Source organism: Crocuta crocuta, unplaced genomic scaffold, assembly GCF_008692635.1.
Source record: "Crocuta crocuta isolate KB4526 unplaced genomic scaffold, BGI_CrCroc_1.0 scaffold31, whole genome shotgun sequence".
NCBI lineage: Eukaryota > Metazoa > Chordata > Mammalia > Carnivora > Hyaenidae > Crocuta > Crocuta crocuta.
The window spans coordinates 12,634,620-12,661,009 of NW_027528362.1; the positions used below are offsets into that span (position 1 = coordinate 12,634,620).

General features: G+C 49.3%; 1 protein-coding gene and 1 long non-coding RNA gene across 2 annotated transcripts in view; one reads left to right on the top strand and one right to left on the bottom strand.

Moving 5' to 3' along the window:
- Nucleotides 1-18,467, bottom strand: part of COL4A1 (collagen type IV alpha 1 chain) — an 84,900-nt gene extending 66,433 nt beyond the window's left edge. The window contains exons 1-2 of the mRNA XM_077754004.1: nucleotides 18,459-18,467; nucleotides 14,872-14,931 (exon numbers count right to left, since the gene is read on the bottom strand). Coding sequence (XP_077610130.1) covers nucleotides 14,872-14,931; nucleotides 18,459-18,467 — 69 coding nt within the window. The remainder of the gene's footprint in view (nucleotides 1-14,871; nucleotides 14,932-18,458) is intronic.
- A 3,232-nt stretch (nucleotides 18,468-21,699) lies between these two features.
- LOC144223288 (uncharacterized) lies at nucleotides 21,700-24,427 on the top strand. Its single transcript, XR_013332655.1, has 3 exons — nucleotides 21,700-22,341; nucleotides 22,691-22,890; nucleotides 23,697-24,427. It is a non-coding gene; the product is annotated as an uncharacterized LOC144223288 (long non-coding RNA).
- The last annotated feature ends 1,963 nt before the right edge of the window (nucleotides 24,428-26,390 follow it).

Consider the following 26,390-nt stretch of genomic DNA (forward strand, 5'->3'; position numbering starts at 1 on the left):
AATCAAGGTTTTGATTTTACAACTGAATGGCTAAGAAAAGCATGCAATTGCACAATCAATGAAAAAACTATGGTGCGTCAAAAACATGATAAGTAACTACACCTTAAATACTTAAAAGCACCTTCCCTGAGAAGGTAGGGCCCCTTCACCACAGGGCTGGTCACAGAATTGGCAAGCCTGTTTCCAGAAGGTAACGTGGAGACTATTTTAACCCAGTAGCCAAATTATTGCAAAATTGGAGGTTAGTAGGATTTTATTTAATGCCATTTTTACTCTATAAATTTAGTAGAGGTTTCAAAGGTTGCATTTATAAGATTGTTTCTTGCTTTTTTATTCTTAATTACTTAATACAAATAGACTAAAATACTATGCTCTCTGGCTAGGAGATAAGATGCAGAAATCTGCCTAAATTGCATTACAGTTTGTAAACTGGAAAAATTAATGTTCTCATAAAAAAGCATTACAGGGGCACTTAGGTGGCTCGGTTGGGTAAGCGTCTGGATTTTGGCCCAGGTCATGATCTCACGGTTCGTGGGTTCAAGCCCCTCATCAGGAGCTGTGCCGACAGCGTGGAGCCTGCTTGGGATTCTCTCTCTCCCTCTCTCTGCTTCTCCCCTGCTTGTGCTTTCTCTGTCTCCCTCTCTCAAAGAATAAATAAGTGTTTAAAATTAAAAAAGAATTGGTTAGAGGATGGACGACCCAGAGTGTAGATGTGGGAGAGGGAGGGAGGGGGCTGGAGGGAGGGAGGGTGCAGGCAGCACTGTCAGCACCCACACTCCGCACTCTGGGGGGCGTGCAGCATCCACACAGTGACTGAGGCGACTTCTCCTCGACGTGAGGACGCTGACCAGCCAAACCCCTGAAGGGGCTTCCCCTTGTCCCTGCCCCAGATATAAAATGGCTAATTTTGTGCGATTTCTGAGCTCCCACGGGAATTCCACACCAGGGGGAACCCACCAGCATCCTCGAGAGAACAAACGGCTCCCAACTCCATGCTTCTCCACAGGGAGAGAGGCCACCTTTCGTTCAGAATCAGATGGAAAGTACCCATCTGACAGCTGTTTGGTTCTCGGCACATAATCGCGGTGGCTGATCGCTGCGGTGCAGAACCCCCGGATAACAAGTACAGCAAGGAGAGGAGCCGGCCCCGCGCCAGGGCAGGCGAGGAGCTCTGCGGATGGCTGCGGCCAGAGCTCACCCGCGNCCCCGAAGGTCATCACTGCCAGGGAGGGGACAAAGGATTCGCTTCTGAAAGGAGATCACCCACACTCTTCTAGAACTCACACTTAAGGGCGCAATGGAGCACAAGGAACGCCTCCGAAGGGGGGGCTGTGTCAGGGGCAGAATATTCAGTGGGACAGAAAACGACACGTGTGCATCCTTATCTGTCACTGAGCGAAACAAATTCCTTTTAAAAAACAGAATTTTATGCTGATTTGAAGGGGGCACACGCACCCCAATGTTGACAGCAGTGAAATCAACAACAGCCAGAGTATGGAAAGGGCCCGAATGTCCGTTAAGTGACAAATGGATAAAGAGGACGTGGTGTGTATATGCGGTGGATCGCTGACTACTCAGCCATCAAATAGAATGAAATCCTGCCATTTGCAACAACGTGGATGGAACGAGAGTGTATTAGGCTAAGTGAAATAAGTCAGCCAGAGAAAGACAAGTATCATATGATTTTTCTTATGTGGAATTTAAGAAAGAAAACAGATGAGCATGGGGGAAGGGGAGGAAAATTAAGATGAAAACAGAGAGGGCGGCAAACCAAAAGAGACTCTTAACTACAGAGAGCGAACAGGGTTGCTGTAGGGCAGGTGGGGGGGGGAGGGGCTAGACGGGGGATGGGCACTAAGCAGGGCACTTGTTGGGACGAGCACTGGGTGTCGTATGTATGTGATGAATCCCTGGGTTCTACTCCTGAAGCCAAGACTACACTGTGTGTTAGCTCACTTGGATTTAAATAAATAAACAGAACTTTAAACTACACACCCTGAGAAGGTCACTTTGCTCGAAGCATCACTTGGCGTGTAGGATGGCCCTTGAGGTCACAAGAGGGCACCTGTCTCAGTGCGTTGTACTCTGTGTCCCTCAGTGAGGCAGAGAACCCGGAGGGGACTGTGTCCCCAGAGTCTGAACAGCCCCCAAGGGGGGGAACTTTAATGGTAAATTTTCTAAGACAGACCCTTTGGGGTAAGAGTACAACTTTATGAAGGCAAGTGAGTGAGGTATGAACGGAAATTCATGACTGTCCCCAGGGATGTGTCCACGATCACATCTCCTCACTCCCGGGGCTTGGGACTTACCCCGAGCAAGTGGGGACACCTGACTCACGGCTGCCCGTGGGGACAGCAGGGCCTTCAGAAAGTCACACGCGACATAAGCACCGGCCTCCCAGGCCCAAGGAAGATCTCAGAACACTGAGAACTGAACAGATGAGCAAGTGGGAAAACCAAGGGCGGCGAGGAAGTCAGGCCCGCCTTCCCGGCCCGGGGACTCCAACGCGGGGACCTCGGCGAGGAAGTCAGGCCCGCCTTCCCGGCCCGGGGACTCCAACGCGGGGACCTCGGGCTCCTGCAGCAGAGCAGCGGGAGAACGGCCCGAGGGCAACGGGGCTCAAGAAACTCAGATGCTTACACCAGCAGGCTTGAAACACCCGTGCTGAGGGCACACCAGCTGAAGCTGCCGCAACGCCGTCCCCTTCTCGCGGGCATCACCCAGCAAGTATTCGGCACTGAGGGAACGCCAGCTGGTAAAGGAGTAACGCACTGTGGGCCTGACATTCCTTCCCTTGGGTTAATGGACGTCCTGACGTTTACTGGACGCCGGAGCTCCTGCTGATAAAACGGCAGTTTCCTGCGGCAAGGTCAGCAAGGGCACAGCTCCGAGGGCCTTCCCGCCTTTGACCTTCCACGCCCAGGGCCCACGCCTCCTCTTGGAGATTTTGCCTGTGAAACAGAGTGGCTGGTGGAGAAACAATGTGCCCCAATCACAAGACCACAGGGCAGAAATCTTCCTTGTGGGGCGGCATTTGTGCACGTGTGTCTGTGTGTGCATGTATGCGTTCTGTGTGCATGTGTGCATTGTGTGTGCACGTGTGTATATGTGAGTGTGTGTGCATGTGTGTCTGTGTGTGCATGTATGCGTTCTGTGTGCACGTGTCTGTGTTTGCTTGTGTGAATGTGTGTGCACGTATGCCTTGTGTGTGCACGTGTGTCTCTGTGTGCACATGTGTCTCTGTGTGCACATGTGTCTGTGTGTGCATGTATGCGTTGTGTGTGCATGTGTGTATGCCTGTATGTGTGTGCATGTATGTCTTGTGTGTGCATGCATCTGTGTGTGCATGTGTGCATTGTGTGCACATGTGTCTGTGTCTGTGCACGTGTGTCTGTGTGTATGTATGCGTTGTGTGTGCACATGTGTATGTGTGTGCATTGTGTGCATGTATGTGTGCACGTGTGTGTGCATGCACTGTGTGTGCACATGTGGGTCTGTGTGTGCACTGTGTGTGCACATGTGTGCATATGTGTGTGCGCATGGGTCTTTGTGTGCACTGTGTACGCACATGTGTGTATATGTGTGTCCATGCACGTGTCTGTGTGCATGTTTTGTGCACATGTGTGTATGTGTGTGCACACATGTGTCTGGGTTACGCACTATGTGCAGACGTGTGTGTGTGCCTGTGTGTGCATATGTGTCTATGCACTTATGCACTGTGTGTGTGCACAGGTGTATGTGTGTACATGTCTCTGGATGCACATGTGTGTGTGCATGTGCACACTGTGCTGTGTATTGCGTGTATGTGTCTGAGTGTGTGCTTGCATATATGTGCACACGTGTGTGCGCTGCGTGCACACGTATATGTGCCTGTGCGCATGCATCTGTGCACTGTGCTGTGTGTGTGCGCATGTGCGCACGTGTGTGCTCACACACACAAACACAGGCCGAAGTGAGCGAAGGCAGGCCCCAGGGACTGTGTGCCGTGGGCTGGGGAAGGTGAACGAGGCGCACCTGGGCACTGAGCACACGGGAAGACCAGGGAGCCGCGGGACAGGGCTGGAAACCTGGGGTGGGAAGGAGGAGAACTACATTTCTAGAAAGAAAGACAAAAGAGCTGCCCTGGGCCCACACAGCGAGTGTGAAAGCACAGCCCCCACCTGACAATGTCGGTGCCCGGAGCCCCCGGAGGGAGCCCCACGCCCTGGGACGCTGCTGTCCTCATGGCCCTGGACCCCNGTGTGCACGTATGCCTTGTGTGTGCACGTGTGTCTCTGTGTGCACATGTGTCTCTGTGTGCATGTATGCGTTGTGTGTGCATGTGTGTCTCTGTGTGCACATGTGTCTGTGTGTGCATGTATGTGTTGTGTGTGCATGTGTGTATGCCTGTATGTGTGTGCATGTATGTCTTGTGTGTGCATGCATCTGTGTGTGCATGTGTGCATTGTGTGCACATGTGTCTGTGTCTGTGCACGTGTGTCTGTGTGTGCATGTATGCGTTGTGTGTGCACATGTGTATGTGTGTGCATTGTGTGCATGTATGTGTGCACGTGTGTGTGTGCATGCACTGTGTGTGCACATGTGGGTCTGTGTGTGCACTGTGTGTGCACATGTGTGCATATGTGTGTGCGCATGGGTCTTTGTGTGCACTGTGTACGCACATGTGTGTATATGTGTGTCCATGCACGTGTCTGTGTGCATGTTTTGTGCACATGTGTGTATGTGTGTGCACACATGTGTCTGGGTTACGCACTATGTGCAGACGTGTGTGTGTACCTGTGTGTGCATATGTGTCTATGCACTTATGCACTGTGTGTGTGCACAGGTGTATGTGTGTACATGTCTCTGGATGCACATGTGTGTGTGCATGTGCACACTGTGCTGTGTATTGCGTGTATGTGTCTGAGTGTGTGCTTGCATATATGTGCACACGTGTGTGCGCTGTGTGCACACGTATATGTGCCTGTGCGCATGCATCTGTGCACTGTGCTGTGTGTGTGTGCATGTGCACACGTGTGTGCTCACACACACAAACACAGGCCGAAGTGAGCGAAGGCAGGCCCCAGGGACTGTGTGCCATGGGCTGGGGAAGGTGAACGAGGCGCACCTGGGCACTGAGCACACGGGAAGACCAGGGAGCCGCGGGACAGGGCTGGAAACCTGGGGTGGGAAGGAGGAGAACTACATTTCTAGAAAGAAAGACAAAAGAGCTGCCCTGGGCCCACACAGCGAGTGTGAAAGCACAGCCCCCACCTGACAATGTCGGTGCCCGGAGCCCCCGGAGGGAGCCCCACGCCCTGGGACGCTGCTGTCCTCATGGCCCTGGACCCCCCAGGGGCTCCTGGGTGCCGGTCAGCCGTCTAACGTCCACTGCTCCACCTCACGACTACAAGTCACACTTCAGAACGTTGTTCTTAGCTTTTCCTGGAAGCGTTTCCCGCGGCCATAGATTACTTCTGCCCCGGCAGGCAAGGCATTCCACGGGCTGCCAGGTCACCGTGTCCGGTGAAGAACCACGCACCCCACATCCAGAGGCGACACAGAGCCCCGGGAGGCAGGACGCCCCCAGGGCTGCGCGGGGCGCAGCCTGTGTGGTCCCGAGTCCGCCAAGGAGGTGCTGCTCTCTGCCTGGCGCCTCCGCTCTGGGCCTGGGCCACCAAAGCCCCAGGTCCCCAGCTCCTTCCTGGGGAGCGGAGCCACCAGACAGCAGCACCCCAGCCAGGGCGGGAGGCTTTCCGCAGCGATGCTCACGGCACGTCCTGGCCCAGGAGAAAAGGGCTGCGTCCCGGGGCCCAAGGCAGCGTGGCCTCCGAGCCTCCAGGCTGGGCAGCAGACAGTGTGGGAAGGAGCTCTGTCTGGGCTCCTTCCACCCTCCTCCCCGGAACCCGGACCAGACCCGAGGCGGGAGGCCCAGCCTCAGAAAGCAGTAACTCTCGAGGGCTCACGGAAGGATGCGCATTCTGCTTCCGGCCAAACCACATCACTTTCATGAGACTGCGTCCCTTCAAGATTTGGGGTCTCCTAGATGGAAGTGAGAAGGTGAGAGGGGGACATGGGGGGTTCAGCAGCCCACAGCAGTTTCCCAAAGCATCCAATTGTCCACCCAAAATCTGGGCAGACATGAAACACAGGGAAACAAATGTGGGGGTCTAAGCCTTGTGCCCCGAGCGTGCCGGCTGAATTTGAGGTGCCTGCTGGTGAAAGCTGGGTTTGCCTTTTCCTGACCTGAGACCCCAGTTCATCTCTGGTCCCCAGGGGGGCTCAGTCTCATGGCCCCGTCTCCCCCAGAGCTGGTAGCAGAGTGTTCCGTTCTGGGTTTACTGGTGCCATTACTTGTTTAACATTTTCCTCTGCCGTGAGCCCGTGCCATGCCTGTCCTGCTAACCACCGCCCCCGGCCACCAGCACACTGCCAGGCGGAACAGAAGCCCCCAGAATGAGGGGTGGATGGGGCGGGGTGGAGGGCACTGTTTTCTGACTCCAACCCTTCACTGGATCTACTTATGGATACACTCAATTCCTTAATTCCTTAGCCAATCTCCTAGGGAAAGCCATTTCCAAACCAAGCAGGTAGCCAGACCCTACAGGTCTCAGAATTCCCATCAATGTCCAGCACGGACTTCTTGCCTAGAATTGGCGAGCTCACGTGTGGCCCTCACGTGCTAGGGTGGCACATCCATCAAACACGGTCCAGACAAGACCTCACAATCACACAGGCCTCATGTAAGAGATGTGTATCTATCTGTTACCAGGAGCACCTCTCATCTCTTTGGAGGCTGGTCTATAGGCTCGGGGTCTGCANCATCTCCTTTTCCCTCCACCGAAAGCATCCAAAATCTATAAACACGCCTCCTAGCAGGGGTTCCGTGGGCCAAAAACATCCTAACATCTCTAACTGAGGCGCTGGGAGAGCTTCTGGCGCAGGTGTAACCGGTCAGCGTCTCTGACCTTGCAGACTTCCCGTGGGAACGGAGGGGTCTTCACATCCATGTTTGTGTCCAGGAACCCACCCACGGCCGTCCCCGCAGCAAAGCCTGTCCTTGTACTCACGCCACCTTCAAACTCAGCTACTGCGAGCAGACATGTACATATATGACATGCTCCATTCCCCGAGTGCTTTGGGGTGCGATGCCTTCCACGTGCCCCCTGTAGCAGCCCCGGGAAGCCACAGGTCAAAGGCCACCTCCTTCTTCCTGAGGGTAACCTGGTCTAAGTGCCTGCATGAGACACACTCAGCTGGTAGGTGGTGCAGCTCACACCTGAGGAAGCTTTGATTCAACAAAACATTCTTCCCTCAAGGCTGTCTCGGACCAGCGACCAGCGAGATAAAAGGGGCTGTGACTGTACATCCGGGGAAGGTATGTGATGTGCCTCCCATTGAGCGCTCAGGGGCTTAGTAAAGATCCTAAGTCATTAAAGCCGATGCCTGGCCTGGAAATAACAAACAAGCATTTAGCCGTAACTCGGTGTTCCCCACACTCAATTTGTCCTTGGAACATTCTTCCCTGTTCCATCCCAAAGGAAACATCTATTAACATCTCAAGATGCTCTGAGGACATGTTTCGGAAAGAGCCAAACTATATTAGTACTGCCTTTTGGAAATACTCAAGACACTGATAAAAATAAAGATACCCAATCAGTCTCAATAATACCGGAAGTCATTTCAAATATGCTAACCAAACCTTAATTTTATGAAACAAACCTCCAAATCTTTTGTAGCAAGTAGCACTTTCTTCTGCATTTTGACTTTATAGATTAGAATTCAAATCTTATGAGTAGAGAAATGGAAATTCTTTTTAAATATACTGGATTCTGAAATTCTCACTAATCCAAATCCAATGCAATGCCTCTTACAGAGCAAGTGCTTAGTAAATAAATTATTGTTATTATTAATAATTCATTATGAATAGTCCAAGTCAATTAATTTATCTAAAGTTTCAAAGACTTTACACAAAAATATTTACTTTCATTCACTTGAGAAAAACATCAACTAGGGATAAATACACCTTTAATATTTAAAATGATGGCTAATATAACTTAATTTATGGGAAAGGGATTTTCATTGCCCTGGAAAAAAAAAAAAAAAATAACAGAAAGATAACATATAACATGTGTATTATTCTATACTAAGAGTGAAAAGAGAGTAATTGCTCGTTATATAAAGGACAACGTACAAAGCACCCTGATATTTTTTATTTCATAATGAAATCATGGCTAAAAATATGTCTATGATTAGCCGTGAGTAACTTAAAAGAAAGATCAATGAAAGAAATAGATAAATAAATTGAAGACTGTTGAATTCTCAAAAAATACCAACACAGTGTAGTCCCTGTCTCAAAAAAGAATTTCACTTAATACTGAAAGACCAGTAAGCGCGTGCCCTAACGTGGTCGTAAAGAAGTGAGACCCTTCATCGCACAGGCGACGCTAAGTCCCGAGGCGTTTCTGAGCGCTGCCAGGCACGCAAGCTGGGGTCGCCAGTCCCCAGCAAGCCAGGTCTCTGCCGACAGGAGCTGATGGGAAGAACCAATGTAAAATGGTACAGAGCCAGAAAGGTGGGAAAGTGTAGCCTGTTCTCTTGTGTTCAGACAGGATTATACTTAGCATGTTCTTTATGCTTTTTCGTTATGTGCCGTGAGCCCTTGAGAGAAGGACCCTGAACTTGTTTGTTTTGTTCTCTCTCAGGCTGGCAAAGTAACGGCTGAGCAGCGCATGCTGATGGATTCATCGATTCACTGCCACAACTCTGAGCAGCCCGTGGAAAACAGGGAGAAGGTTCGTCTTTCCAGATGTCAACAAGGCTCATGAACAAGCTGATGACCCCAGTCTCTGTGTCCAGAATGCGTAAGTAATGTGGCCATAGTCACCTCCTGGGAGATCAAGGAGGCACGCCCAGCATGTAACAAGGTCACTCCCTTCTGACCGGAGTGATGGATTCCCCACAGGACGGAGAATGCACCAGGACTTCCTGGAGGAAGAGGTCCCAAGGCTGGCCAGGGAGACCCTTCCTGCATACGCCCTCCCCTCAAGGCTTTATTCCGCCCGCTGTACGGAACGAACATCCTCTGATGGGTGCAAACGCTGATTATCCGGGCTGGACATCCCCCTAGCCTGCCTCGGGGGGGAGGGGCGCTCGGGATGAGGGCGCAGGACCCCTGACCTGCTCCGTGTCACAGGCAGGGTGGTCCCTCCAGTGGATGCTCGTCTCGAACAGGAACTGGGAGGGCTGCTGTGGCCCCAAGGGAATAGGTCCGTTTCTCTGTGGCTCCCTGGCAATCTGCCCCGTCAGCACATCCAGAGAAGGGCTTCGGGAGGTCTGCTTTCCTAGGCGGGGCCAGTGGAGCGGCGTACACCATGCGACTGAGTTTAGGAGCAACGGGAGCTGGCTCCAGACTTCAGGACATTCTGAGCCCCGAGTTCATCTCCTTGGGCTCCCCAAGATCAAGATCCTCTTATCTTGAATGATGGAAGCTGGTCAGTGCTCTGAGCAGCCCTTAAATCCTGCTGCTTTAAATCATATTCCCTACGAGATGGGGCTAGTTCAGTGGCTCTCAATCCGGATTGATTCTGCTCCCCCTCAACCCCCCGCCCCCCAGGGGACATCTGGCCAAATCTGGAGACATTCTGGTTGCCGCAAATGGGGGAGAAGGTGCTGGAGGCTTCCGGTGGGCAGCACAGGAACCCCACAACAAAAACTACCCCACCCAAAACGGGAAAAGTGCCAGAAGTGCGAGACCCTGGATTCATCGGTGTCTTCAACGATAAACAAATATAATAATAATGAGCATTAAAAATTCAGCACGGTGCCTGCCTGACCCCAATGTAGACGTTCAGTGCACGCCCGCCCCTCTCCCAGCTCTGAACTCCAGAGCCAGCGTTTTCCTCTCCTGCCCAGATCGGCTGTGAAGAGCAGACGCTACGATTCAATGTTAAGATGGAGACAGACAGGTTTACGTGGCGCCCTGACCTGGGGTATGTACTGACTGTGTCACATGCCTGTGGGACCTAAGTGGCTGGCGAAGCCCCACACCATCCGCTGGAATAAAAGAAAAGAGCGACCTGCATGAGAGCAGCATGAACTTCTTCCCAGATTTCCAAGGCCAGACAGGGAACCTCATTGGCCAGACTCCTCCGCCCTTTCCAGTCTGATAAGGCTCACATTCTAGACCAACAGACATTCCATTTTCCAAGTTCCCTGCCTTGCGGGCGATCCGGGGCTGGCCTGGCTGATGACTGGTCACCGCGTGCGGAGGGGGGCTCTGACTCAGTCTACCCGGCGACCACGGGCTGCGCCGCTTCTCCCCCACGCTGCCGGCAAGCAGAAGGTGTCAGCGGGTTAAAGTGCACTGAGGGCTTGGGAGACACCCACACAGTTCTCCTTACACAACAGACAGAGCCTGATTCTGTTTCACGAGGACTCGGCTTCCGACGGCGGTGGGGGAAGCCTCTTGCCGGAGTCACGGATTAGGCACCATCACGCCTTTTCGACAATGCATTTATCAACTGGTCACAAGAGGCGTTTTCTCAGAGGAGCGTGGCTAACGTCTGTGTGTGTCCTTACGCCTGCGAGTGACCCTGCTCCCTGTGCGGGCAAGTGAGGGGCCTTAGCGGACACAGAGCGTGCCTGCCCTGCACTTCCCCCGGGAGCTGGTCCCTTTATTCACAGCTGCAGGCCACATCGGGCCACGGGGCCACTCCTTTCTCAGAACCACCGGGGCCATTTGCTGTGTTCCTCCCGCCCTCCGGCCCTGTCTCCTCACCCCGCGGTCGGCCTCATCTGCAGGCCTCTCACCTCTGGTTTAAGCCGCGGCTCCCTGGTTTGAAGGTTGCAGGGTCACGGAGGGGAGCACTCACTCTACATACATGGGGGCTCCTGGGGCCAAAATATCTGAAAGACTTCTTATGTAAACTCTACGTGGGCCAATCCCCAAGCACACAGCAGTAACGCTTCGGAATGTGCCGCCTTTCCTAACATCTCACACGGTTGAGAAAATCAGGTTCTCAAGCAAGAGATGAGCTTAACTTTTGTCTGTTTCTGGGTCAGCCAGAATCCGAAGCGCTAATCAGGTTAAGTAGATAGCGTTTCCCACAGTGCTCAGGCCTCTGGGAGGGCACAGAGCCACCGGGTACAAACTCGAATTAACTACCTAGGAGAACACACCTGAAGGTACGCAGGCCAGCCAGGGGAGCGGGGCCACGGACGTTTCCGCGGGCCCTGAAATCCTGGGAAAGCCTCGTGAGCACAGAGCACATGCCCAGAGGTAGGCTGATGGCTGAGGTTAGAACGGCACTGAAGATCCGCTGCACTAACACTCACGGAGGGTTACCGGAGAACAGAAGATACTCTGCCAACAGATGGCACCCCCTCGAACACGGGACTCAGCCAGCAAAGGCCTGGCAATCGGTGCTGGAGACATTCCAATGTCCGTCGGGGGATTCTAAATAGAACATGAACATTCTCCCCAGGGAGATGTGGAAAAGATATGTGTCAGAAACCATGATTTCCACATTTCCAAGGCGGCTGACACTCTGTCCCACTTAGGTAACTTTAATTCTCTCTGCGTTATGTGGCTCCTACTCTCCTACTTTTAAAACAACAGGGCAAAATTCATCTGACTTGTAGACATTTGAAGAGACCCAAAGTCAGCCGGCGGGAGCCCCAAAGCAGGCCGGTGATCCGGACCGCTGGATTGAAGGGCTGTGACTCTACACCCTCGGCACATTTTGCATTGAAGCCCAGTTAGCGTGCCCAGGCCGCGCTCTGAGACTGGATGGGAGGTGATGGCTGTGGAGAAGGACCAATTTCTGTCACTGACGCGCCAGCCGAGAATAAACTCCCCTGTTGTCTGACCTTGGGATGAGAGGGGGATGGGAGGGAGATTGGGGTGTGATGGGGAACCGCATCTGAAACCCCAGCTCGGCCACACTCCAGGTACTTCAGGTCATTACACTGACTAACATCAGTTTTAAGACAATTAGAGGAAGTTTAAAGTGTCTTCTTTCCTTTAGTGGGGGAGGACCTCTTCCTTGGTCATGCTATGTGAACCGTGAGGCCTGAAATAGTTATGCTCAGGACAGATCTTCAGTTTTTGCAAGGAGGACATAATACTAAACCTTTTAGCTATTGCCCTAGATTTCAAGGGGCCTTCTGAATCCATTGGACAATTATAGCCTTTTAAAACATGAATTCAGAATGGTTTCACCTACAGCTTACTTTTTAATAGTCTTTTTCTAGGAATAAGATTAAAAACCCCAAGTGGACAGAGACAAGGTGCTGAGGGAGCGGGGCCAGCCGGGAGAGGTCACAGAGGGCCTCGATCCCAGGGGCCTGGGCCGCTGGCTGGGGGTCTTCCTGATGCTTACTTAGCAAGGGGGAGAGCAGAAGTCTACTCTTCCCACCCAATCCCAAAGGGAGCGCTCTGGGGTTTTCTGATTTCAAGGCTCAGGTTGGTGTTGGTGGGCGGCTCACCTGAGACCCCATCACAAGAAAGGGGCACAATCTAATGACACATCTTCGCCCTCAGTGCCTCCCTGCTGTGACTGTCCAGCGACCAGTGGGAAGCAAGCATGTTTCCTTGTCAAGAGAAACACACAGGGCGCCTGGGTGGCTCAGTCGGTTAAGCGTCCGACTTCGGCTCAGGTCATGATCTCAAGGTTCATGGGTTCAAGCCCCATGTCGGACTCTGTGCTGATAGCCAGCTCAGAGCCTAGTGCCTGTTTCAGATTCTGTGTCTCCCTCTCTCTCTGACCCTCCCCTGCTCACGCTGTCTCTTTCTCTCTCTCTCTCAGAAATAAGTAAAACATTTTTTAAAAATTAAAAAAAAAAAAAGAGATAAACACAGACCTGGCCTCCCCTGAGTGCACCGGCCACCTCAGGGTTCCCTCAATACTCAGTTTTGTAAAGAAATGTTTAAAGACCCTTTCCTGGTGGAGCTAGGTGCTAGATGCTGGCCGTGACTCAGATGTGACCCCCACCTTCTATAATGATGTTTAACCAAATCCGAACAAACATGAACCAAGTCCCTGAGCAGCTGTCCTCAAGTCATGGAAAACTCCGTCAAAAATACCTGGAAAGCTATATCTAGATAAATCTGCCTGGTTACATGTTGTTAATGGGTGGATTTTTGGTAAAAATGAAAATGAGTCAGGCTGGAAAGCATATGCACGGAATAGGAAGTCTGAAAAAGCAGAGCCGTCGGGGGGAGGCCCCACCAGCATCTGCAGCTGCTTGGATGAGAGGGGAGATTGGGAAAGTCAGAGGAACGGACCCCCTTTGCTTTGAGAACAAGACTCTCTACCCCGCCTCCCCTCCAACTCCTGATGCTTTAAGTTACAAGACAAACATTACAATGTTGATACAGGCCTTCAGTTCCTTTCTGTTGACATAGGAAAGTTCTACTTTTTATAGTTTTAAGAATGTCTTTGTTAGTTCAGCATGCTTATGTGCGAAATTCAAGTTAAACCAAAAAAAAAAAGAGAGAGAGAGAGAGAGAGAGAGAGGGAGGGAGAGAGACACAGGTTCTTTGCGTATGAACATACTTGCCCCCACTATAAAATAACTCTTGCGAGTGCACACTGGAGCTAGCTAGGAAAACTTCCCAAATAAAAAGATGAACAGACCACTAAGGTGAATTCTTATGGATATGGTTGATAATGAAAGTTATACATATATTTTCACATACTGCATTATTCAAAAATCCACCTGGGTGGCTCAGTCAGTTAAACGTCCGGCTTCAGCTCAGGTCACGATCTCACGGTTTGTGAGTTCGAGCCTCGCGTCGGGCTCCGTGCTGACAGCTCAGAGCCTGGAACCTACTTTGGATTCTGTGTCTCCCTCTCTCTCTGCCCCTCCCCTGCTCTATCTTTCTCTTTCTCAAAAATTAACATTAAAAAAATATCCATTAATACTGGTACCACCAACTATGAGCGTATTTACAAACATAATAATCATGTTGGTACCTTAACAAGCAGCTAAAAAGAAACCAAATCATTTTCTGTATACAGTAAAATTCCCTGAATTTCAAGAGTGTTAGCCTGTGACCATGAGCAAGAGAGCAGAGTAGGCATCCGGGCCTGGCTGACACCCTCAGCTCCCGGGGGTGGACAGCAGTCTGTGGGGCTCCCGCACTCCACACACCCCAGCCTGCCCCGCGCCCCCACCTGTCACAGGCCGACTGGCTTACTGGCCATGCCTGGTGTCCAGGGCCACCACAGGCGGTTCCAGGATGCGGCCCTGCTCCTGGGCAAACCAGGCAGGCACCCTCTTTCCAAACAACTGAAATGCACAGATCGACTGCCCTCCAGAGAAAAGGGTTCATCCTGATCTGTGATTCTCAAATGAGAGGGAGGAACACTCGCTTAGAAAAATATAACTCAATTTACATTTGGGGAACAATAAATATTTCCTGCTTTTGTAAATACATCTGGACAAATGTGTTATTAATTAAAAATTGGTTAAAAACACTGATTTGAATAAAGGCCCTAAGGTGCAACAGAAACCTTTTCTTTTTTGAGAAATGTGCTAAGTTTCGTTCTTACACATGGATTCCAAAGAATACTACTGACTCGACAGGTTTTATGCCAACATACATGTCCCTTCTTGAGTCAAAAAAGGAAAGAAACCAAACCCATTTTTCTGCATTAATTGCCACTCGTTGTCACAGTCTTTGGGGAAGCGGGGCTGAGACCCCCTCCACATAATGCGAAGCCTGGTTTTGCTTCCTTTGAGCCACTCTGGGCGAATTATCAAAACAGTAATAAGACTTTAAGATGAATTCCGGATGATTTGGGTAGGTTCAATGTAGTTTTTCATGATTTCCACATCGGTGGCAATTCAAAACAAACTGATACTATTTAAGTTTTGGCCACTTACCTTCTGTCCCTTCACTCCGTGGCAGTCACACTTCCCGCAGCCTGAGCCAGCACAACCACCCTGGAAGGAAGAGAAAATGTCTTTAAATAGAAGAACTCTTGCACATTGAGGTCACTTTCTGAACCAAAATGATTTTTGGCACCTTCACCTATTTATGGGCAATGTCCTACTGTGTTATTAGCAGCACAACCTCAAAAGTGAGATTTGGACTTGCTCTCGTGGTGTAATCACAAGCGGAGCCTCTGCCTCCTCTCTCTTGCCTCAGTAGATGAAAGAGTAATCTTGGAGTAGAGCAAATCAAAGCATTACTTGCTTCACAAACTGAAGGCTGCTACTTGTACTTTCTGGAACTGCCTTCCTAGGGATGATTTTAATAGGCTGCCACCCATATTTGCAAGGCTACAATACTGATTTAGGAGCTTCAGACCAGAGACCAGGGAAACTGAGGCCCCAGGAGGCAGAGTCCATGCTTTGTCCTTCAAATTCCCAAGGACACAGAAATGTGCAAAAAATGTTTGTGCAAAGAGGAAATAAATGAAGGAGTTGATTTTAAGCCCAACTTTAAAGAACTGATTTTTGATTCAATTAAAACTTGAATGAAAAGAACCCAAGCATGTACCAAAAGCTGGAAAAGAGGAACATTCTCCAGAAGAGATCACATATTAGGCCATGAAGCAAGTCTCAACACATTCAAAATGACTGAAGTCCTACCATGTATCTTTTCTGGCCACAATGATAAGCAACTAGAAATCAACCACAAGAAAGAATCTGGAAAGACCACAAATACATGGAGGTTAAATTACATGCTACTAAATAATGAAAGAGTCAATCAAGAAATCAGAGAAGAAATCAAAAAGTACATGGAAACAAATGAAAAATGAAAGCATGATGGTCCAAAACCTTTGGGACACAGCAAAAGTGGTTCTAAGAGGGAAGTTTATAGCAACACAGGCCTACACCAAGAAGCAAGAAAAATCTCAAGTAAACAACCTAACGTTACATGTAAAGAAGTAGAAAAAGAACTAACAAAACCCAAACCCATCAAAAGGAAGGGAATAATAAAGATTAGAGCAAAATAGACACTTAAAAAACAAGAGAACAGATTAATGAAACCAGGAACTGGTTCTTTGAAAAGATCAACAAAATTGATAAATCTCTAGCCAGACCCATCAAAAAAAGGAGAGAAAATCTAAATAAAATAATTCATGAAAGAGGAGAATAACATCCAATACCACAGAAATACAAGCAACTGTAACAGAATATTATGAAAATCTACATGCCAAAAAATTGGACAACTTAGAAGAAATGGATAAATTCCTGGATGGATACATAGATGATTGATAGATGATAGATAGATAGATAGATAGATAGATAGATTGATTGATTGATTGATTGATTGATATAAATGTATATATAATCTACTAAAACTGAGGCAGGAAGAAACAGAATATTTGAACAGACCAGCAATAAAAATTAATCAGTAATCAAAAAACTCCCAACAAATGAAAGTCCAGGACCAGATGGTTTCACAGATGAATTTTACTAACATTTCAAGAAGAGCTAATACCTATTTTCAAACTACTCCAAAAAACAGAAGAGGAAGGAAAACTTCCAAATTTGTTCTTGAGGCCAGTATCATTATGATACCAAAACCAGATAAAGACACCTCAAAAAAAAGGAGCGGGATTGGGGGGGTGGACTACAGACCAATATCCCTAATGAACATAGAGGCAAAAATCCTCAACAAAATATTAGCAAATTGAATCCAACAATACCTTAAAATAATCACTCACCATGATCAAGTGGGATTTATTCCCAGGATGCAAGGGTAGTGGTTCAATACTCACAAATCATTCAACATGATACATCATATCAACAAGACAAAGGATAAAAACCATACGTTCATTTAAACAGATGCAGAAAAAGCATTTGGCAAAGTACAACATCCATTCGTGATAAAAACCCTCAATATAATGAAAGCTAACAATGAAGCAGCAGAAAAAGAAATCAAGAAAATAATCCCATTTACAATTGTACCAAAAAAAAACCTATGAATAAATTTAACCAAAGACATGAAAGACCTATACTCTGAAAGCTGTAAAACATGGATGAAAGAAATTCAAAGCAACACAAAGATATGGAAAGACATCCCATGCTCATGGATTGGAAAAACAAATATGGTTAAAATGTCTATACTACATAAAAGCAATCTACACATTTAATGCAATCCCTATCAAAATACCAACAGCATTTTTCACAGAACTAGAACAATCCTAAAATTTGTGTGGAACCACAAAAGACCCCAGATAACCTACACAATCTTGAAGGAAAAAAAAAAACTAGAGGTATCACAACTCCAGATTTCAAGTTACATTACAAAGTGGTAATAACCAAAATGGTATGGTACTGGCATAGAAATAGACATAGAAACAATAGAATAGAATAGAATAGAATAGAATACCTAGAAATAAACCCACAATTATATGGTCAATTAATCTTTCACAAAGGAGGAATGAATGTACCATGGGAAAAAGACAGTCTCTTCATCAAATGGTGTTGGGGAAACTGGAGAGCCACATGAAAAGAATGAACCTGTGCCACTTTTTTTTCACCATACACAAAAAATAAACTCAAAATGGATTAAAAATCTAAATGTGAGACCTGAAACCATAGAAGTCCTTGAAGAGAAAACAGGCAGTAATCTCTCTGATATTGGCCATAAAAACATCTTTCTGGATATGTCTCTTGAGACAAGGGAGATAACACCAAAAATAAACTATTGGGACTATGTCAAAATAAAGTTTCTGCACAGCAAAGGAAACAATCAACAAAACTAAAAGGCAACCAACAGAATAGGAGAAGATATTTAAAAATAACATATATGATAAAGGGTTAGTATCTAAAATTTATAAAGAACTGATATAACTCAACGCCCAAAAAACAATAAACAACCCAATTAAAAATGGGCAGAAGTCATGAACAGACATTTCTCCAAAGAAGGCATCCAGATGGCCAACAGACACTGAAAAGATGTTCAACATCAGTCATCATCAGGGAAATGCGTATCAAAACTACAGTGAGCTATCACCTCACACTTGTCAGAACAGCTAAAATCAAAGCACAAGAAACAATATGTGCTGGCAAGGACGTGGAGAAAAAGGAACCCTCGTGCACCCTGGTAGGAATGCACACTGGTGCAGCCATTGTGGAAATCAGTATGGAGGCGCCTCAAAAAGTTAAAAATAGAACTACCCCACAATCCAGCAAATGAGCTTCTGGGTATTTACCCAAAAAATACAAGAACACTACTTCAAAGGGATACATGCACCCCTGTTTATTGAAGCATAACTTTCAATAGCCAAGATATGGAAGCAGCCCAAGTGTCCATCCATGGATGAAGGCTAAGGAAGAGGTGGTGTATATACAATGGAATATCACTTGGCCATTAAAAAAATGAAATCTTGCCATTTGCAATAGCATCCTATAAAAAAAGAAAGCTGGAGTGGAAGGGAACTAACGTGTTCAAAAGCTACAATTTGTTATCGTGTTATTTAATCAGCTAACAGTCATTTTGGAGTAAGTGCTACCATCCCCATTGTCCAGATGCAAGAAGTGACTTTGGAGCTTGAATAGAACATGCTAAGAGGAAACTGAAATTAGAACCCGCCACCAACTTCCATGATGCAAAACTGCCAGAGTATTAAGAGATAAAAGTAAGAAGGTGCCTATGTACATTCTCAAGTTCCTCAAACTCAAATTTTAACCCAAGACAGACACAGGTATCGGAGACAGAATGGAAGGGGGTGTGCCAAGAACTTTAGTTAATATGCTTTATTAGAGGCTGGGTACGAAGTCTGAGCTATAACGTGTACTTCAATTCTGCTTCAAGTGACCATCGTTTCTCAAAACTAAGACCACTATTAATAGAACTGTGATCACATTAAGTCTGTTTCTTTACCAAGATCCTCAAGTCTTTGCCCCGTTGCCGTGGAGATCTTCTGCATAAAACAACTACATCTGGGGATATTTTTTTCATAAAGTGAAATCTGAACAAGTGTCTCCAAGACAGTAAGCTGTCATTAATTTTATATTTTGGAAATGGGAACAATTGACCACAGTCCAGAGTCCATAGATGACGGGTCTTTTTCTTTGCCTGACTCATGTGTGGCAGCCATCAGCGTGCAATCTCATAACCTCCTAACATCTTATGTCAAGCCATGTGCACAGTTTTGCTTCACAGTCCGGGTTTTGGTGACCACACCGAGTTTTCCAAAGACAGGAGGCCAAAATCTTAAGCCTGTGCTCCAGAAAGTTCATCCAAAACGCCCAAATCCAAGTACTCAGAGACCCAAGAGATGTTCCCAACAACATCACTGTCTCCTGCCTCCTCCCCACATGAGAGCTGGCTGTGCGCCCCCCACACCGGTCTCCCACAGTGGGGCGACAGGCCTCTCCGGAGACACCTGCCCCATGCCCCTCACAGCCCCCTACTCAGCTGCCTCCCCAGGACCTGGGAACACTCGGGGGGGCAGGCCCAGAGTCACCCCAAGCTTGACACAGACTGCATCTCATCTGAGACCGCATGGGTTGTAAGACTCACGCCAAGAAATAAAGAAGAGCACAGATTAACAATGACATGTCATCCGTCGTGAAGATATACCAGAGCCTCAGACTTGAAGCATTACTAAATGGGGATCTAGGAACTGAGGAAACAGAGCAGTGCCTACCCGGTTCCTGTGGGCTTGCTGCTGGTGGTGGCCATTTAACCAACCTTAAATAACAGGTGCGAGAGCAATCCGTTGACACGCGTATGTCAGCTCCTAACATATTACTGCCTAACAGCGCTGTGGGTAGATACTCCGAAGAGGAAACTGGGTGTGGACAGCGGGACCTCCAGGGAGGAGGGGGCTCCTGGGGGTGCTGGGTGAGCCCCCAGACCAGGAAAGTCCGGCAGGCAGTCGCTGGGGCTCCGGATCAGCCTCCCCCCTCACCCCCCGCCAGCTCCCAGCCGGGCCCTCTAAACCTCTGCTGCTGAACCCGGTTCAGGAACACGCCTCTGCTCTTTAAACTCTGTAACCCCCATCCCACTCCTGCAGATGCCAGAAGGAAAAATCACCCAGGCTACTCATTTATCGGGTAGGAAAGAAATGTCCACCTACCACCCAGGCTTCGCTGGCCAAAACCCAACAGCAGCCTGAAGCGGGAAGGCGGGCTTTTCTACTCAGCTCCATACGGTTTCTTCTAAACTTCAGATTTAGGATCACATGGCTGGAGTGAAAATGGCTATTTGGTCTTTCTGGGTTTTCTCTTCTGAAACATTGATAAAATCTCAGAAGCTTATCTCCATTCAACCCGAGGGAAGTTATAAACATGAATTTCCTGGAACAGTTCCCTTCAGCTCTCAGCAAATGCTTTAATTGCAAGGGACACCAGATAAGAGGTTACAGGGCCACAGCTGTGTCTGCTGGGGTCAACCTGATTCTGGGCCTTCGCTACAGAAACACAGCCAGCGTGCTGTGTCACCTATGGGTGACAAACGGCCAGTTTCATCCTGGGCAAGGCTGTGGGTCAGGACAAACTCTTGGGGCGATCGGAGATGAGAAATACGGAACCAGAGCCTTTAACACAGGCTGTTATAAGAATGAAAGATTCTCCCCCTGACACCACCACCACATACTCTGTATCAAGCAAAATTTTTTTAAAAATTCCCAGACAAAAGACATTCATGAATCCTTTCTTAAATTTCTTCTCAATGTTTTTATTTATTTCTGAGAAAGAGAGACAGCGCGAGCAGGGGAGGGTCAGAGAGAGAGGGAGACACAGAATTGGAAGCAGGCTCCAGGCTCTGAGCTGTCAGCACAGAGCCTGACGCGGGGCTCGAACCCACAAACGTGAGATCCTGACCTGAGTGGAAGTTGGACGCCCAAACAACTGAGCCACCCAGGCACCCCCATGACTCCTTTCTGCTTTATTCTTGTAGGAAATTTGATTACCAGTGCTGGCCCTAAAAAGCAATCCCAAAGAATTAATTTTTCTAATAATACCAAGATTACGGTCAGCCTTTCAGAACGAAAGGCATTTTTAGACCATGATTTGTGTTTCACATTCTGGGTGGCCTCGCAGTTTACGTAAATGGCCCCGTTAAAAAAAATAATAATAATTTTTAGACTAACAAAAATTTTTTAAAATGCATGTTTACTTTGCTAAATAAAATCTCTTTTGCTTTTTTAAAAAGTTTTTCTTCATTTAAGTAATCTCCACACCCAACATGGGGCTCGAACTCATGACCCCAAGATCAAGAGCCTCATGCTCCTCTGACTGAGCCAGCCAGATGCCCTGAAAATGTGTTTTTGAAGTATCACTATTCTGGTCCTTAACATTGTCGTTGCACAGTGGCCCCTGCTGGATATCACCCTGGCACACGAGGTATTTTAGCTGTGATTTTAAGGTGTGCTGCTAAAAAGAATACCAGTGATGCTCTAAGAATCCCTTTTAATCAGGTGTCATGCATGATTTTGAAACAGCTAAATAAAGTAAGAGTCTTAAGTAAATTACATCTCAAGTCTCAGCTGTGAATCACTAAGTTTAAAAGGGCAAATGAACTATGTAAGTTCCTCCGATCCAAAATTTCACTGGTGACCCCCCCAACATGTTAGAGATGGCGTCACAAACGTCATGATTCCCGGAGGAATTACGTTTTGCATCCGGACCTCGCAGCAAAATCATGAGATGTGCAGGGTGTCACCCACTCCCACAGCTCCCTTCCGGCCGCACGTCTGAGGGAGCGGACTTTACGAGGGCTGCTCATTTCTCCCAGCATCTGGAACGTATCGGGCCTGTCGACTAGCTCCCATCCGTCTGCTCCAGATTCTAGAACGGGAAGAACCTGGACCCTCTGTGAAGCACTCCCACTTCTTTTTCTTGCCTCTCCCCTCACTGGGGTGCAAGCATCAAGTCAGTCAGCTCCAAGTTAGGAGGAATGCCTGCGCTTCCCCGCCGAGCAGCGCTGAAACCAAGAGGTCACGGCTCAGGAAGCTGGTCACAAAGACGTTCTCCACTTGAACGTGGGGGATGTGGCTGAAGACCGCAAATGCTTGGTCTTTGGGGGTTGTGGATTTTGGTCTCTTCTGCAGAAGTGGGATCTCCATGGCCAACAGTGGGGGGTCTCCCAGAGACCCCCAGACGGCTCCCAGGGGGAAAGCATCACATCTATACCCTAACGGTGCAGACCATCTTAATGAAAACTGCGTCCCTCTTGTTGATGCCTCTGGCCTCTTCCCAGCAGGACCACAGCCAGTAACCCACCACGAGAGTGTCAGAAGTTACTTCCAGTGAAAGCTGAACTGAATGAACTGCATTTTAAACAAAAACCCCCACATTTGTTCTAGATGGAGTCTGGCAGACCCACACACAGCTTCAGTGACCACTTTGAGCACCAATTAATGATAAAAGTTGAAAGGGACGCAAAAGGTACAACAATGCAGCCCGTAGAACAAGTACCTCTTCCAATCTGTTCCAGTCCCTTTCTATTTTTAAATTTTTTAAATGCTTTATTTATTTCTGAGAGAGAGAGAGAGTGCAAGCAGGGGAGGAGCAGAGAGAGAGGGAGACATAGAATCCGAAGCAGGTTCCAGGCTCTGAGCTGTCAGCACAGAGCCCGACGCGGGGCTGGAACCCAGGAACCGTGAGATCATGACCTGAGCGAAGTCAGACGTTTAACCGACTGAGCCCCCCAGGCGCCCCTGTTAGTCTCTTTATACATTTCAGGACCTGACAAAATAATTAATATTACATATTTTCTTTCATGCCCCAATTTAAGATTTCCAGAGGGACAAACCATCAGCATGAATGCTCTGAAGTATGTTAAGTTCTAAAAATTCCCAAAGATTTGGGATTTACAGTCCTAGCGCCAAAGAAGGAAGGCGGATCACGGAGGTCAGTGACTTTAGCTTGAAATGAAGCCTATTTCCGGCCCTTCTCTGATCTTCAGACCAACAGGGAGGTCTTCTCAACATTAAAGTGAGTTCCGTGTGGGAAAGCAGGGAGGGGGAGGCTCGTGGACTCTGTTTGGAGGGCGCCTCTCTGCTTAACCGAAGGATGCCAAGGGCTGTGCTGCTCTGCGTGTGTGTGCATGCACGCATGTGTGAGCACGGGGGGGAGGGGGGAGAGACAGACAGACAGACAGAGCGCAAGCCCGTACACACGCTCTGTCCCACAGACCTGCTAGCTGTGACACAGCCTTTGGTAGGAAGGCATATTTGGAATGGCTCTAACAGTGAAGTCCTCAATTTTCCCACTTTTTTCCTGCTTCTGATGGAAGGGAGACCTTTGACATCACTGCTTTCACAGTTTTATGTGTTTCCCATCCCACCAAATACGGACATGTGGAGCTCTGCCAAGTCTAAACAGCTTATCTTTCAAATTCCTTTGCACATTCCCCACGCTGTGCAAAATGTCAGAATAGTTCTCTGGTGATATTATCATCCCGATTTTCTTCCTGGTTGTGGCAGTTCTTCAGGGAAGTTTTGGAGTGATTCTCCAACTGAAGAAATACGTGGAGCCCGAGGCACGTGGGCTCTCCTACACGCCCCTCCCCCCACGGGACTGTCAAGTGGGGCAGCCGCTCGGCAGTGCGCCCCGGGACCCGAGCCCCCCCACGCGGGCTTCCCTAGCGACCCCACGCCTGGCACGTGCCCCACAGGTGCGCACGGGTTCACGAGCATCGCGGGGACACGGTTTTAACAAAACCACAGTGACCCTCATCCCAGGCCACCAGACTTTGAACTTCTCCATTCCGTGACGTTTCATTCTTCTTCCCCTACCAGAAAAGTGCTGCCGTGCTCGATCAAGAGCCCACCTTCTATCTGCGAACCGAAACATCGGAAAGAAACACAGAGGAGATGCGGGGGGATTTTAACAAATGAAGTGTCCTAACTTCCGTCCTGTTTGAGAATTTAAGCGGCGCATGCTATTTTCGGTCATGCTTATTTTAAATGTTTGCCCGCTGCCATGAGGTTGTGCAGAATGGCCCTCCACACCCCCACACCCCCACTGCCCAGACGGGACCGCCCTGAAAGAGAAGCTCACCGCTCAGAAGAATACACACACTGGTCCCGCTGCCCTGGCCCCAAGGACGGGAGCAACTCTCCAGGGTGAAAAAGTCCCAAGGATGGGGGGTCGGCCAAGGGGTAGGAGGGGGTGTCCCGGGTGCTGGACACGGCCCCTGCTTGATGAGCAGGGTGGCTACAAGGCAGTGAGGGGAGAGGGAGCTGGGAACTCACAATTTCTGTACTTTGTTGTATTTCGATCAAATCAAATGAAGCGTGTTCAAGAATGGTCATCACTCAGTACACATGCTGGCCCGAGCTGCAGGGAGGGTCACGGACAGACACACGGCGGCTCGCGTACAGTGAGCCCTCTGCACACTGAGCGCGGGTGACCGGGGCACGGGGGAACCCTCATGCACACGGCACTGAGGGAAGGAAGCCAGGCACGGTGGAGCAAGCTCGCCGGCTCCGTCGACGCAAAGCTGAAAACTAAACAGAATTGAGCTGGATCCTGGCCACCCTCGGGGGCCGTGAGTGAGGGGAAGGGGGACCTGGGGGTTTCTAGGCTTCTGTTTGGTGGGTGTGTTCTGTTTGTGCAAGATGCATTCAACTCTATCCATATCATTTCACACATTTCTTCAATAAAATTTACCCCCCCCAGAAAGTATGCATTGGATTTAAAACTTATTAGCAAAATAGAGAGCGAAACAGAGGCCACATGTTACAGTGCAAATAGTAATTTCTTAAAAGCTTACATTTGTGCAGCATTTTTGAACTCCCAAAACTGTTTGGCATTATGGATGTAAGGATGATTACTCTCCAAGGAGCTCACCATCCCCATTCTCTTATCTGCATTTGTTTTATTCTATCAGGTTTGTCTGGTTTTGATAAATGTTAAATGTGATTCAAAGGATGTGAAAATCACCTTTTGTCATTAACTCGGTGGAAAGGAGAATTCCGCCTCAGTAAAACAGCATTTCTGTTTTGTTCAATCATGGAAAACATGGAAACTAAATATCCTTACTACTTTTTGGACTTACAAAATATTTCTGTTCCCATTTGAAAACAACTGCGAGTGTTGATACATTCTTGGCAAAAGAACAAATTAGCACGAAACCTTTGAGAAACAAACTGAACTTGTGACATGAGCACGTCTGAGTAAGCGCAGTGCGTGGGAGGCTCGGGGCCCGCGGGGCCTGGGGGGCTCCCAGCAGAACCGCACGCGGATGAAGTGGGGGGGGGGTGTCCTGGCTCCCCTGACCGTCAGCCTGGGATCGTGGGTCTGTGCGCGTCACCCACCCTACGACCTATGTGGGCTCATTTTCCTGTCTCTTCCGCCCCTTCTCCCACTCGGCGGGGGTGGACGTTCAAGGTCCCCGCCCGGGGGACGGACTGGGCCGAGCTTCACCTCCAGGTCATGTCTTGTCCAGCTGCAAGCAGATGTGACTATAATTAGCCGCCCCGTGACAGTGGCTCAGATGTCTCTGTGTGAAAGGAGGTGGTGGGCTGGCGTGTCCGCTGGGACGCACGGGTGGGGCGAGGCTGGAGGCCAGAACCGCGGGGCCGGGGGCTCTCCCTGCTGCTGCTGACTCACCAGTTCCGGGGAGGTTAAGTGGGCAAGTCTCCAGCCCAGGGGTCCTCCCACTGACTCGCTTCCAGAATGTTCCTCCGGAGTGAGAGGCCATCCTGGGCGAAGGTGTGGACTCGGGAGCTCCTTGGCCCCAGAGGAAACACATTTCCTACTTTCAGGGGGAGGAGGGAGCCTCCTGATACCAGTAAGACCCTTGCTCTTGCCTACTGTCCCTGAAGCCCCCGGAACCCATCCTGAGCAGCGGGGCCGCCGGCCGGCCCCGCCCCGCTGCCTCCCCTTCCCCCCAAGTCCTCTTCCCACCCAGCGCCTCCTCGAAGGCCCTTCCCGAGCACCACACGCAGACTCCCAGCCACTCTTTGACACACGGGACGTTCCCCAGCCAGGCGGGGGGCGGGGGGCGGGGCCAGGAGCTGGACTATGTTCTCCAACTTTGGGAAAATGTGCAGCCTCTGTTGGGCAAAAGTCCGTGAGGCTCCTCTGGCTATTTTTGTTTTTCATCCTTTCTCCCGCTGCGGCTCCAAAATACAAACCAGACTTGGCTGCGTCTACGCCCCAGTCTGGCCACCGCCTGGCAGACATCCGCCTTCATCTCTTACCTCTGAAGCCCCCGACCAGCCCCCGGAGGCGAGCCCCCAGGATGCAGGCGGCCCCACGGGGGCCTCAGCCGCCCCGTCACTCACACGTGGTCCAGGACCCTGCGAGGCTCGTGTTTTAGCTGATGGGTCAGAGTGTAGCATCTGCCGCACCTGACAGGGGCCAGGCGCGTGCGGCACTGAGCATGTCGGCAGGTGGGATGAGGAAGTGAGAAATGACGGGGTATCACCTCCTACAGGAGAGGGGAGGGGAGTCCCACAGACACAGAGGCGGGAGACAAGGCAGAG